Consider the following 14,876-nt stretch of genomic DNA (forward strand, 5'->3'; position numbering starts at 1 on the left):
TTATTCATTCATTCCCTTCCAAACATATTTAGCATGACAATGAGAAAACCCATTTGAAGTACTTCTCCACTACTACAAGTTAAAATAATATAGAAAAAAAATTAAGTTCTGAATGTTATGCCTTCCTTTAGCTCTTTTTCTGTCTTCATTTTTACACACACACACACACACACACACACACGCACACACATCTTCTTTTAGAAGGCTGGTGCTAGGATGCATTCACCCACAAATCACAGCACTTCAAGTGCTAAGAGAGCCATCTCTTCATGTATGCACCATTTACTGGTCTGGACAATGTCTATCAGGAATTAAGAGACCTCATTTGGGAAAAGGTTCAGTTATTCTGTTTGATGGGCGGAAGCAGCTACCTAATTTAATCTTTGTTATATGTAATATGTATAAGGAGACATTAGAGTATCTGACAGGCACCTCTTTATAATATCTTCAAAGTCAATAAAAATACCAATTTTTCTTCAGATGATGGAATTATATCAAACAATTTGTTGAAGAAGAGTAATGTCCCAGTGAAAGGGAACTGAGGCAAAGGTACAAGGGCCTTCTTGGTGTAATAACTATAGCTTTAATGTGCTTAAACCTTCAAACTTAATATTATTACAACATGTTTTGTATTAAAGTTCTTTTTATCAAGGTCATGTCCCTTGCATTATTTAGTTTTGCTGTTGCACTGTAATGAGGTCTCCTTGGGCTTGTATTTCTTTTTTAAGTTCTCTTTTGTGGCAACTTCACCCAGCAAATACAATTACCACAGCATATATCAATAAAAAGACACCAAATGAAAATTAACAGACAACTTTGTCTCATTTTCCCAGAATAAGATGACATCTATGCCAGCATGGGATGTTTCTGTTGTAGCCCAGGATTGTTCCCACTCTAAGGTTCCAGGTATTAATTTCAGAAGTGTTTTCAACATTGCCTCACTTGAAAGTTGTCTACTAATGCTTGACCACATGAGAAGGCAGCAGTGCTTTCAATGCACTGACCCATGCTGAGCCACAGGATGCTGCACTGCCTGCACCAGAGCTGGGATGAGCCCAGTGCCAGCATCTCCTGCTCCCAGACACAGTCAGGCTTCGCATCCATGTTGAACTCCTTCATTGCACTGCAGCGTTTCCCACTCTATTTTACAGCATCTTAAATCATCCCTGTACTTTGCTATCCAAGTATTACATGTTTGCTGTAAAACATAGCTAAATTAACCTTACTAAGGTCCTTAGTATTTTTGTGGTTCTACTAATACCATCATATAGGTGCTTGTCTTTACATGCAATATAATGTATTAATAAAATACACAAGAATTTTCTATATTGACCAGATGAAAAAGGACAAAATAACTTGGTTAAGAAATATAATTGCTGAGTTCCTAAAATATTAGTTTTATATAAGTTTTCCCATATTTATATAAATGCACACAAGTATACATATATATGAGAGAAAGAATGTTAATACCAAACCAGATTATATTTTCATAAACACAAAAACATATTTCTTAATATAAAACTAATGCATTCTGGTGCATTTTTCATCTTTTAAATTTTAAGTATGTGACACAAGGTAAATCATTGACTAGAAAACATTAAAAACTGTGTCTTTGTTAGTGTGTAAATGGAAAAGGTCTGTGTTGTCAATGGAATGAACCCCACAGGATTCAGATGGGATCTGGATCAAGCTAAACATCCAAATTTGGTAATTAGGCAAAAAATATTTACCTAACAACATTTTTGGTTAACCCCAGATTTTAGATCTTTTTACTCCATATGATTTCAAACAGTTGTGCTATGAGCCTTGGGACAGAAAACACTAAAAAAGAAATTCAGCCTTTGCTATCTAAGAACACTGTACACATTAGGACATTAAACTATTTCCTAAGTTGAAAGATACGACCTGTGGACCTAATCATGGCTAATTTAAAGCTGAGAATTTGATTAAAGGTGACAGTTCAATACACTTTTCTTTTTCTGTTCCATGGATTTAAAGAATAATTACAGCAAGAGAAAACACATGGGGCCAAAACACATCTAAGGTCAAGTTACATCAAGAATTAATTTGGCTCAACTTAATGAATCATGCTGACAAATGAAAAACAGCAGTATGATTACAGTGAAAGAGTAACACGGCTTTAATTATCAATGAGATGCCAGGTAGAAAATTCAAAAGATTATTATTACAGGATTAAATTGACATTTAAAAAAAGCCCAAAAACCAGAGGAAACAAAAATCAGATCAAAAAACCCATGTCACCTACATCTGTGAATACATGATCATTTATAAGATTTTAAAATATCTATATTTCCAGGAGCTTGTGCAGGCACATACACCAGATTTCCTCAGTTACAAAAAAAAAAAAAAAAAAATCTGATATGATTGTCTAAGTGTAAAACTGCAATGAGAAGAGTGACCATTCTGCAAAATCTGAGAGCTACTCAGTAGTCAATCATCCAAAGCCTTAATCCCCAGGACAGCAGGAGCCAGATAGGTGTGAAACTTCCTGCTGAGAATTACTCTCCCACAATGAGCAATTTGGTCTGCCCCTGGTTCTAAATGCAGAATCTTTTTCTTACTGTGGTAAGACTGAGACATAAGAACACTTTCCAGCAGAACACTGGGATGGAGGGGCAGAAAACTGCCTTCCCTCCTGACACTGAGAATGAAAAAACATCTTATATTTGCTACTCTAAGGAAATAACACTGCAATCCAAAGAAAAATACTGAAAATAAAGTGATCATCTGAAACACCCCAACATGTTCTATTATCTGAAGCTGATGACCTCAGTTATGTCTTCCAGGCTCAGCTATTCCTTACTGACATATAAGGAATAAAAACCATACATATTAAAAAAAAAGAAAAAAGCAAGATTTTAGCGTACTGTCAAGGCAGGAATAAGAAGTGAAATGGCCATCCTACAGCTACTTTGACGATTTCTACAGCAATCACTTTTGTATTCCTCCTTAAAAACTGTTCATTAGGAGCCCCACAAATGCTTTAGAGCAGCTGAATTTTAACTTAATAGCTGATGAATCAAAGTTAGTCAAGAATGCACCGGTGACAAGCATGGAGTAAAGCTTTTTCTTTGTTAGAATTGAATGTTTTTATTTAACAACTTAATAGACAGAAAGTCCTTAAAACTCATCCTAAAATTCCTAGACAATTAAAACTAGCCACATTACACGAAACAGGACTGTTCACCCCTTGTGCAATTCTGAGGACACATTTACATAGCACTCTACATATACTTTATGATCATTGCTTTGTTGCATAACCCAGCACTGTTGGAACATTGGCTAAAGCTTTGTCAGTTGAAGAAAAGGCAGATCATTTTATAGCTACCACACACATAATAAAAGCTAGAAAAAGCTTTGATGCCTGCCTGGAATAACACAAGACCATTAGTAAACAAAATACTATTAGAAACATCAGATCCTGGGGATTATTCATAATTGCTTAGCAGTTTTATTGAAAAGTAAGCCAGAACCAAGTTCAATCAAAACTCTATTTGAGAATGTCACCTATACTTAGATTTAAAGGCAGGAAATAACACAAAACCTGTCAGGAGAGCAAGAAACTGTCTTTTTTCAGTGTTGCTAACATTCTTTGGCCAAGTGACACATTAGATTTTTCCTGTACAAAGTATGTCTGCATTCACTCTCTCCTTACCAAATGCTCTCCCTTAAATAAGATCAAACAGGAATGAAGAAGACATACACACATATGCCTTTGTTATACCAAAGAATTCCTTAGTCATAAACAATATTCTTTGTCTTTCTTACCTACTTTCTGAGAGATTTCTCTGATTTCTAAGAAGGTCCAATATTTGACGTTGGCCAATTCAGGGACATGGGCCAAACACGTCAGTAAACTGCATACAGCACACTGTTAAGGCATGCCACAGCTTAGGGTTTTTGGTTCTTTTCACATGCAAATACATGCCTATACTTTAAAAGGAAAAAGCACTGGAGAAAATAACCATCACCAGTATAAGCACTGCCCATGTCTTTCATGCAGACTCAGTTTAAATTAAAACAAAATGCAAAAAATAAAATAAAAAGCCACTTACATTAGCACTGTCTGCATAAAAAAAGAAAAAAAAAAAGAACCAGCTTGAAAATCTGGTGCTTCCTACCACAACATTGCTAGATTTTTACAACAAGGTTTTGTAAGAACTTTCCCATAGGAAAAACATTCCTGTTAGTATCACTCATTCTCCCATAGTTACTTCACTGACAGCATTGGAGTTATTCCAAATGCTCTTTATTACTTCAGGTAAACAAAGGTGTCATAAGCAGGTTCATAGATAAAATCATATCAAACAAACAAAAAAAAATTGTGAAGGCTTAAGTAAGAAATAGATAAGTGAAACAGAACCAAACAGGGTGGCAGATAGTCATGACTTTCTGAAAACAGCACACTGGAGGCAAAATGTTTCAATGAGAACTTTTCTAGCATATGAATGCCTACAGTTAAAGCAAAGACTTTGGCTCACGCTTTTGAAGATTATTTCAAATCAGATTGAGTGGAGGTACAGTTTCTAATCCCACAGCCCTATACAGAAGATGGTTTAACTTTCTTTCTGCCATCCAACTGTTTGCAAACAAATATTAGGTCTCTAAAAGTTCTGAAAGAGCATCTATTTTAATAGAAAAAAAATCACTGTCTTAGATTCTGATACACTGACAATTTTTTATTTATAATTTCCCTGAATATGAAAGTCATATTTATTATGTATAAATGTTGACTCTGTTGAGTTTCAGTGGTACCTTTTTTTTAATACATTCTTAGCAAGATAAATATGTAACAGATAAAAATGTAACACATACCTCAAAACTGACCGGTATATTGCGCTTCAAAGCAATTTCAAATACTACGCTGATCTCAGATTTGTTTGCATCTTTATCTTCTTCTGACTCTTTTCCTGTTTCTCCATTCTGAAAATGATGCATACATAATCATACTACAATTCTTAGAAGATCAACAAAATATAATATCCTTCTCCCCCCAGTTTCTCAGAGACTTTTGAAGTCTCCTGTCAGGCTGTAAATCATCATTTGTGCATCCAGATCAGCATCCCACTATCAGACACCTGCTGACTGAAGCCATATATGTTGTGCTTATGCTTCATAATAAAGGAACACACACATATTAATTTATAAATTAATTACAGATGGCAAAATAATGTCTATGGATGTTAGTCTTATTAATGACATGGATAACAACTGTCTGAGTACACACTCATTGTGTCAAACATGAGGATCAAACATATCCTTTGACCTGTTTCTCAGTCTCTCTGTGGGTACCCCTTCTAAGCACAGAAGAATTCTGTACTTCTTGGAAAGTACAGAAGACTGCACTTCTGTCAGAAGAAATTCAGTCAATCACCCCCACACTTTGACTGGGTCACCAGGTTACAGGTGTCCTCAGCAGGTCCAGCTGGTTAATGGCCCCTCCATCAACTTCCCTCTGGGAGTTATGACCAGTGTGAAAAGGTAGTGACAGAGAACAGCTTGCTCAACACAGAACATTATTTATTTATCCATAGGAACATAATAAATGGAGAGGCAAAGAGATCAAAAAAAACAAAAGGCAAATGAAACATTATTCTGCCTAAAATTCAGCTTTGCTTTACACTTCAGGTAAATCTAAATTTTCTCAGACAACCATCAGCACGGGGATCAGTCAGTTATTGCCTTTTACAACCACTGCCTTTGGTGTTTGTCCCCCAGGCCATATTTCCTTAGTTCTCAGAGGCTTCACTTCCAGCTACTTTCAAACTGCAAAGCTCTGAACATTTCAAACTGGGATCTCTCAACAACCACGTAACCTTGGCCAGGCTCCTCATTTTTTATTAGTGGAGGTAAACATCAAAGACAGTTGGGCTGAATTAGGTGGATTCCTGCAGAGCTCCCATCTTACATAACAAAGTCTGATCTAAATCTTCAGCCACCAGCATAGCTACAAAATGCAGATACCACAGTTATAAAACAGCATTAAAAAAGTATTATGTTCTTCACATTAAAATTAAATTGATCAGTCTTTTATCTACCATTTGTTAACTCCTAATATATTAATCTTTAAGATAACACATGGCCAAAAATTCAGCACTCATCTACAGCATGCAGACATGGAAAACCTTCTGTCTCATGAAATAGTTGCAAAATTCTGAGTGTGAAAAAAAGCCACTTATTTGCCTGATATTGATCTGGAGCTAAATACAAAACAGAAAAAATTATAAAATTTGTAGAACCACCAGAAAAAAAAGTGTGCAGTGCAAAACAATAACAAGGATAGTTATAATGAAATTATGTAGGACCTCTAGCTCATTTCAAATAATGAAATGTAAAGTACCACTAAAATCAAGACTGTAGGTCCTTACTTATAGAATAGGCAAAGCATTGATTAGGTTCATGGAGAAAGATCAGCAGTGTTAAAAGGACAATATTTAAAAGTAAAAAAAAAAATGCAGATAGAAAGAGTGGGGTACTACTATTCTGTAAAAAACCTAAGTGAGAATATTACTTTGTATTGTATTCAGTTAAGTTTGTGCTCTATAAAGGACACTGATAATTTAAAAGGCTGACAAAAAGAAGCCACAAGAATGAACTACTGATTAGAAGAAAAAACAACTTTGTACTGAGACACTATGAAAACAATTAGTTGTACAAAATGATTCAAAAATACTTAAGCCTAATCTGTAAACGTTTATATGGAAGAGATTTTTGATATCTGTTGGCTACATTTACCAAAGATAAAATACCAATTCAATAGAAGACAAAGTTAAGTGAATTCTAGAAGAAATACCTCACAAATTATCTTTGAAATGGAGACTAATCAAGCACTGGTATAATTTACATAAAATAATATAATGCCCACTGGTCTGTCAGCCAGCCTTCAAGTCAAGAACATTTAGGTTTTCTAGCTGTAGTCTGGTTTAACCAGATATGTATAGTCTAAACTAGAAATTACTGTATAAAATTTCATGATTAATACAAACACATCTGTGCAGAAAATCCCCCATCGTCCCTTCTACAACTTAACTCCCTGCATATTTTTCCACCAAACATAGTAGAGAACATAACTGTGAGTGGAGAAAAAGGGAGGATCAAGGCTTAGACCTTAGTACTGAGCAATAAGGTTTCAAGCCTTAGTCACATGACTTCCCTACAGAAGATAAAATATGTTCAGGAGTGTCTCAGGCACTTTGGATTTAAATTTGATCCTCATTCCCACAACTGATACTTTAACTGTAAGGCCTTTTTTAGTGTAACATCTATGAGACAGCAGAGGTGCTTTGGCAGACACACAATAGCTCTTTGTGAAAGCAGGTTCAAATTCACCAGCAGCTCTGCCCTGTTGGCTGATTGCTTCTTGCTTCTGCTCACCTTATGCTCTTCTACACATTTCTGCAATTGAGCATTAAGATGGCAATACTCCTCTTCAGTGGTTTAATATGGATAAAAGATTTTATCCTTCACTAAGTTTTTTCTAATAAAAGGAAAAAAGGATACCTTGAAATGGAAGAAGAATATACAGAAGGCTGCATTAAGCACAGCTGTGAAGGCCAAATGAGAGACCTATTTAACTACTGTGCTATATTCCATGGATCCCATTCCAGTCAAGTTCACTGAGTTACTAATGGAATTACTAGATGCGTACCAGCAGGTCTGTCCTTGCTCCCTCAGGAGCACAGTGTCAGTGATTGGGGAGGAAAGAAGAAAGAACCAAGATGGTCAACTGAAGGAAATACAGTTTTTACTAAGATGGACCATGTTCCATGTTCCACATCCCACCACTGTGTAGCAGCCTTGTGTGCACTTCCCATGGCCAGCAGCAGGGAGGAGCCTGATCCTTGGCACCACAAAGCCCTTAAACTCTTTTTTAACCTATCCCCAGTTCTCTGGAGAGCTACACTCAGCTCCACATAGTGCAACACTTTGTACTCCCTCCATCATGACCTAGGAAAAGTGTTACCTCCAGCCTTCTCCAGTCACCTTCAGCTCTAACCTACGAAATGACAGAGATGTTTTTCATGACTAACCTGCAACCAGTGCCCCTTAATCTCAGCATAACCAAGACACAGAGATTTACTTGACTGAGAATTTGATTTGGTGTCCTACCAACACACACCTGCTATTGAGAACTTACAGTATCCCAAGTGGTCTTCAACTGCTCCCAGAGATCTTGCAAGTACTTGGCATCCTTGACTAGGAAATGTTACTATATTTTCACTTTCAATTTAGAAAGATTATTCTAAGAACAATTTTTCTGTTCAATATTTTTTAAAAATATGACACAACATTTTAATTTTTAAGCAGCAATATATATAGCACTTGAAGACATAGCAGCGAAAAAGCAAGTTATTTAAAAAAAAAAGAAGTTTCCTGAAGCACAAACCTGAGGTAATTTTTCTGGAATAGGCTCATTCTGAAGAGCTTGAAGGGCCTTCATTGCAGCATTATGTCTAGCAGCTTGACGAGTCTTTCCTTCACCAAAAAACTCACTGTTGCCAACAGTTAACTGGACATAGAAAATTTTAGGCACTGGGCAGTGATACCTGCAAGGAAGTAATGAAAAGAAAACAACAATACAAGTTAGGAATTTTAACCATCCATTTTATGTAAAATAGAGTAGCATTGGGGGATAAAATATTATCTTTTCTCCCAGAATAAAACCCAGTACTCAAATACATGGACAGTCCCTCATCAAGGCAGTTGGTAACTCTGACAGAGCTCCTGTTTGCAAACCAGCTCTCCTTCTACATTTGTGGAGCTCTGCAATGAGCTCCACTATTTATCAGCCCTACAGCCCAGCTTTGCTCTCTTCTTGGTTTGAGTCTTGAGAAGGTGAAACCTAAGGAGAAATGAAAACTCCAGTGGAAGCCCTGCCTGGGAGACAACTCCTGTCCTACAGACAAGTGGAACGAAGCAAGGGTGGTAAGGCTGCTCGTATGAAACCTGTCATCACAGCACAGCTCTAAGGGACAGCAAAAGTCAGATGACAGAGAATATGCCTAGCAGAAATGGATCCTCACCTGACAAATAACTTGTCCATATTTTACAGCAATGTAAAAAAGCCCAGGATCCCAAAAGCATTGGCAAAAGCAAGGTCCATCGCAACAAAACTAGATTTACTCAAAGTACTAGATTTATTCAAACAAAATTCTACATTTTCTTTATTCCTCTCAAAGGATCCTTTTTAAAGTGTGCTCTCTCTACTTTCATCTGTGGACATGGATGGCAACTTTTTTGTATTAAGAGTTTCTGAATTTTCATTAATAATTTTAACACAGTTGTTTCAACTGTAAAACAAAATAAAAAGTTTACCAGAGAGCAGCACACTTCAAACCCAAACAAGTGTGAATAAGTACTCTGGCCCCAATGTTCCTGAACGTTGTGCCTAATTCTAAAAATACGTTTATATGGAAAGAGCCAAACATAATGCTGGCTCCAACAAGCCTCTGGCTATAGGGCCTTGAAGGAGTGAGCTAAGTTGCCTTTATGACATGCAAAAAGTGGGTATTTGCTTCCTTGTTTACGGTTTAACACACTTAGAGGGAATTTTTAAGGCCTGGAAATACTTTTGCTTATGTAACATTTGCATAAAATTATATATAATAACTCCTGCTGGAAAGGCTTCTGGAGGTTATCTGGTCCAACGCAGCACATGGCAGAACATGGTCAAGACCTGAAGTTGCACTGTCTTGTTCAGGCATTGTTCAAGGTACTGTGGATATTTCCAAGGACGAAGATTCCACATCATCTCTGGAAAACCTGTTCTAGTGTTGGACCACACTTTCTGGAAAACTATTACAAAGTTCCTACACACCTAATGGAATTCAAACACTTGGCACAGAAATTGTGACAGATTTGCAGATGGAGCAGAAGTCTTCCTCCCAATGCCAAAAATTACCAGCTTCAAGCCTTTGCCATCACAGGACTCCCTCTCCCTCTCTGTTTCCCAGCCCAAATAACACTGACTCTCCCTGGTCCTCTTTTGGTATGGCTGGGAATCCATGCTCTTGTACTTGGTTCTCAGGGAAGATCCAACTGATCTCTTACTCATTTGCTCTAGTGATGTCAGCACAGTTTGCTGACATCTTCCTGCATCTTCTTGACTTGGTAACACAAATCCTCTGACAGTGTACACCTCCTGCAGACAAGACCACTATCTCTACAGCCCAGCTAGAGCTCTGGAGCCAGCTCTGACTCAAGGTCTCTGATGTACCAGGAGAGCTGCTCCAGATGGTGCTAGGAATCATGCGAGGTGGTGCATCACCAGCACTGCTGAACACACAGCCCATCCTCAGCAGAGTTTCTGACTCCCTTCTGCATGAACTGCTGTGCAGTCTGCTGTGTCTGCTGGCTGTCTCTGGGAGTGGTGCTCTAGGCCCTGCACTTACATATGCTTTTCCCCAGTACCTGCTGAGAGGGTGCTTGACCCTTTCTAATCAGGAGATGACTGGAAGGAAAGCTCAATGCAGATTCTGACCAGGAATAGCTGACAGACCTTACCAGCAGCTGCTAGAGCTTGCTAGAAGCCACAGCCTCCTGTAGTTATCTTTTTACTGCAGCAACAGGCACCCTCAAGTTCCTCAAAGAGTTCCCAGGAATCCTCCCACCATCCCAGAAGATGCAGAACTGGAAGCAGCTACATGTGTTGGCTGCTGCTTAGCACAAGACAAGCTGTGTCATGCAAAAGCAGTAGGCACCTTGATAGCATGTTCCACCTCATTACTTCACAATCCTCACTTTAAATAGGAAGAAATGTGGTAGTGCTGTTAGCAACTACCTAGATTAAGGGAAAATACAATATCCATCAGAAGTTCCTGTTTCCTGTTGAGTTACTAGACGTACCTTTCTCTACATTGCATGCAAAGGAGGAAAGCACGTGAACTTAATCCACTTTATAAACTCAATTCCCACAACAGGCCCTCTCTTTTTCCCTCTCCTCTCCCCTCCCCACCTTTTCTTTTAAAGAGTGTTTAGGGAGCTATTTATGTGATAATATGGAAAAATGATATTCAGCCTGTGGCTCTAGAGCCTCATGCAGCTCTTTGGCATTGGCAGAATGATTAGGCTTTTACATGCTTTTGATTAAATTTTTCTTGCTCTCCTTGGCCTCAAGCAGAGTTGTAACAGAGCACTGATAATATGAGCATTGCCAGGAGAGTGCAAAGGAACACCTGAAATCCTCAGAAAATGAACTGAATATGTGAGGATATTGGCTTCTCTACAACAAGGACCGTGTCAAAGGAAACAACATCCTCTTTTCAGTGATGAAGACAGAGACTGCACTAAGAAAAGCCACAAAAGTAATCATAGTATTACAGTCTGAAAGTACAGCATGAGTTTTAATAATGAATGATTCTGCATCCTGAAGATGTACACTCATGTAAGGAACAAGCCTGTGCAGGGGTAAAATGTTGTATATGATCATTATCCAACCTTCCAAATGTACTACATAGGAGTTATTAGAAAGGGCAGAAAGCATTAGCAATCTTTGGACTGTTTGTATAGAATTTGCTGATTATTATGCAATATCAGCACAATATTTTCCCTCACAAGAATATCTACACATCAGCTCTACACTCCTCAGTCCTCTGTCACTGTTAAGCCACAGAACTGAAACAGTCAGGATTTGGAACAGTAACACCTCACTTATGGACTCATTAGGTCTCTAAAAGTTTTAATATTATCTTCATCTAAAAAATACACATTTCCCTGCATTCTACATGGCAGCTACAAATGCTAGGATTTTCCTTGAAGAAAATTCTTATGTAAAAGAGATTTTCAGGTAATACTGGTACACTCCTCAGAACATAAGCTGACCAACACAGCCAAATGACAGAAGATTGTAAGGCTAGAAGACAACAAAAGGGCCTGTGAAATGGTGCATTCAATTGAAAGAAAACAAAGTGTGATAACAGATAATACACAATCAGTCACATATAACCTAAAAAAGAAGCTCATTTTCATCTGGCTCCTCTGGACATTTGAGATTCTTAAGAAGAACCTTCAAATAAGAGGTCTGGAAAACAGGTTCCCTCTATTCCCTCCAAGTTCACAGCATCAGAAATCTACTTTTTAGCTAATGCCACTAGAATAGTCAACCTGAAAAAGGATACTTGCTCTATGACTGTGACCTTGAATGTCAAGTTTCAGCAATGAGTAAATATTTACAACTAGTTATAAACCCCTAAAAATAGGGGTTCATAACAGAAATGCTGACAGACCTTAACTAAGTTGGTGTGAGTGGGCGCCACTATAATTAAATAAATCACCAAGGTCTGTTGACAATTAGAAAACTCATTTTGGTTTGCCACAGAGACAAACAAAAATTCTGTTCATTATAATTTTACTGGAATATGATGTCATAACATGTCAGCATACTGAAACAATCTGCTGCTTTTCTAGCCAAAATATTAATTGCATACTAAGGAGCCCTTGGGGCCTCTTCCTTTTTGGCCATCAAATCCACACACACAAAGACAAATAAAGTATTAGTACATACGTTATGTGTTCATACCGCATTTCCTGCATTTCTCTGGATTCCTCAATGGCATAAATGTTTTTGATAAATATTGTAACTTTCTTCTTAGAAGGGGGGAAAAAAAGCAAGTGCAAGACGCAGCTCACAGAAACCAGGAAATTTATTTACATTTAGCTTCATGTTAAGTTAAGTTAAGTTAAGTGCAGTTTTCTCTAAATTCCAACGGTCAACATATTCTTCAACTAAGTAAAAAAGAACAACTAAACCCAATTACTTCCCCAGTACGCAAGCGGTATAGAAAATGTTACCCTACTCCCATTTCATAATGCAAATTGAAGAGGAACTGGGATCATTTTGGCCAAGATAAAGGCCACTAAAATATGAGATACAACATGTTATGGGAAAGTCATTCTTCAGATGCCAGCTCTGTGCTGAAAGGGTCATTCTCTGCACTTTTTTTATCTGGCTCCTTTTCCACATGAAGTCAATCAAACTGGCAGCCCTGCTGGCACTGTTTAATCAAGAAAATGCAGTGAGTTTTGTGAGTGGAGTGATAGAGAGCCACAGACCATGCAGGAGAGTAGGAAACACAGCATTTGCTGTGAACAACCTTTTCTCTGTAACATTTGAAATTTCTCTAGGGGAGCAAGTTGCTTAGTGCAGCTGTTCCCTGGCTATGTCCTATTTTTCTAAGCAGTCCATTAGCCACGTGCATTTCTTACAGATGTGAGTTCTATGTTTTGAAGAAGGAAACATCCAGTATAGTCACTTTTGTCTTCACACAGTGCACCTTCTGGTTCTTTCAGCAGATCCACAACAACACCTGGGAACAAAGAGGCTCTCTTTTCCAAGTACTCCTTTTGAGAACTACAGTCCATTTTTCTTGAACTGTATCTACTACAGGCTAGGCTGCCTGATCAAGCGGAGCCTATAGATGAAGCCTTGTTTTTCCAGTTCCAGAAAGGATCATGCTCGCAGGCTCTTGTCCTGCTGGGGGACTTCAACCACCCTGACATCTGCTGGCAAAGTACTAGGGTGAGCTGTAGGCAATCCAGGAGACTCCTGGAATGCATGGAGGATAACTTCTCAACCAGCCTGGTTAAACAGAGAGCTTAGGGTGAAAAAGAGAATCTATCATCTCTAGCAGGAGGGTCAGATAACTTGGGAGGACTATAAGGACGTTGCAAGGTCATGTAGGGAGAAGATTAGAAGAACCAAAGCCCAACTAGAACTTGATTTGGATTTATAGTTTAAGACAACAAAAAAAATTCTATAAATACACTGGCAACAAAAGAAGGGTCAAGGAGCATCTTCATGATTTGTTAAATGCAGAGAGAAGTGTCAGGGGATGAGGAAAAGGCAAAGATACTTAATGCCTTCTTTGCCTCAGTGTTTAATATCAAGACCAGCAGCCCTCAGAATACCCAGGTCCCAGAGGTGGAAGTTGGTGATGGGTAGCTGAGTGAGGTAATAGACAGCCCTACCAGAGGTAGGTAATAGACAGCCCTACCAGAGGGGATGTGATACTGGATGTGCTGGTCACTGATGCAAGCAAGCTACTCAAGGACATCAAGACTGAAGACAACCTGGGCTACAGTGAGCATGCCTTGCTGGAGTTCTAGTCCTGAGGGATATGGGTCAGGTAAAGAGTAAAACTAGGCCCCTGAACCTTGGGAAAACAAACTTTCAGCTCTTCAAGGAGACAGTCAATAGGGTCCCCTGGGACACTGCCCTCAGGGACAACGGAGCAGAACAGAGCTGGCAGATCTTTAGTTAAGTGTTCCATAGAGCACAAGAGCTAGCAATTCCCAGGAGAAAGAAACTGGGCAAGGAAAACAAGAAATCAGCATGGCTGAGTAGGGAATTGCTGGTCAAACTAAAGAGAAAGAAGTAAATGCACAGGTATGGAAACAAGGACAGGTAACCTGGAAAGGGTGTAGAGATGAAGTATGGTTGTGTAGGGATGGGGAGAGGACAGCCAAGGTGAAGCTGGAACTGAACCTGGCAAGAGATGTAAAGAATAAAAAGAAGGACATCTACAGGTATGTTAACCAGAACAGGAAGGTCAGAGAAGGTGTTCTGCCCTGAAAAACAATGGTGGAAAACTGCTAACAACAGATGAGGAGAAGGCTGAGATATTCAACAACTTTTTTTGCCACAGTCTTCAACAGCAATCTCCTCCCCACACCACCAAAGTCTCTCCTATTGTAAGTAAAGGCCATGTTCATGACCACTTGAGGAACCTGAATACAAACAAGTTTCTGGGACTGGATGAGCTGCAACAGAGTCCCAAGGGGAATTAGTGGATTTAGTTGCCAAGCCACTCTCCATGATACTTGAAAAGTTATGGCAGTCAAATGAAGTCCCAGATGAC

At 38.6% G+C, this 14,876-nt stretch overlaps 1 protein-coding gene across 5 annotated transcripts in view; it reads right to left on the reverse strand.

The window, feature by feature from the left end:
* Nucleotides 1–14,876, reverse strand: part of STAU2 (staufen double-stranded RNA binding protein 2) — a 171,245-nt gene that overhangs the window by 110,322 nt on the left and 46,047 nt on the right. For all 5 annotated transcript variants that reach the window (XM_085053043.1, XM_085053044.1, XM_085053042.1 and 2 more), the window contains 2 exons: nucleotides 8,408–8,567; nucleotides 4,837–4,944 (listed from right to left, as the gene is read on the reverse strand). In XM_085053043.1, the coding sequence (XP_084909169.1) occupies nucleotides 4,837–4,944; nucleotides 8,408–8,567 (268 nt within the window). The remainder of the gene's footprint in view (nucleotides 1–4,836; nucleotides 4,945–8,407; nucleotides 8,568–14,876) is intronic.

The sequence above is a fragment of the Lichenostomus cassidix genome, chromosome 2 (genome assembly GCF_008360975.1).
Source record: "Lichenostomus cassidix isolate B80296 chromosome 2, HeHo_3.0, whole genome shotgun sequence".
Classification (NCBI taxonomy): domain Eukaryota; kingdom Metazoa; phylum Chordata; class Aves; order Passeriformes; family Meliphagidae; genus Lichenostomus; species Lichenostomus cassidix.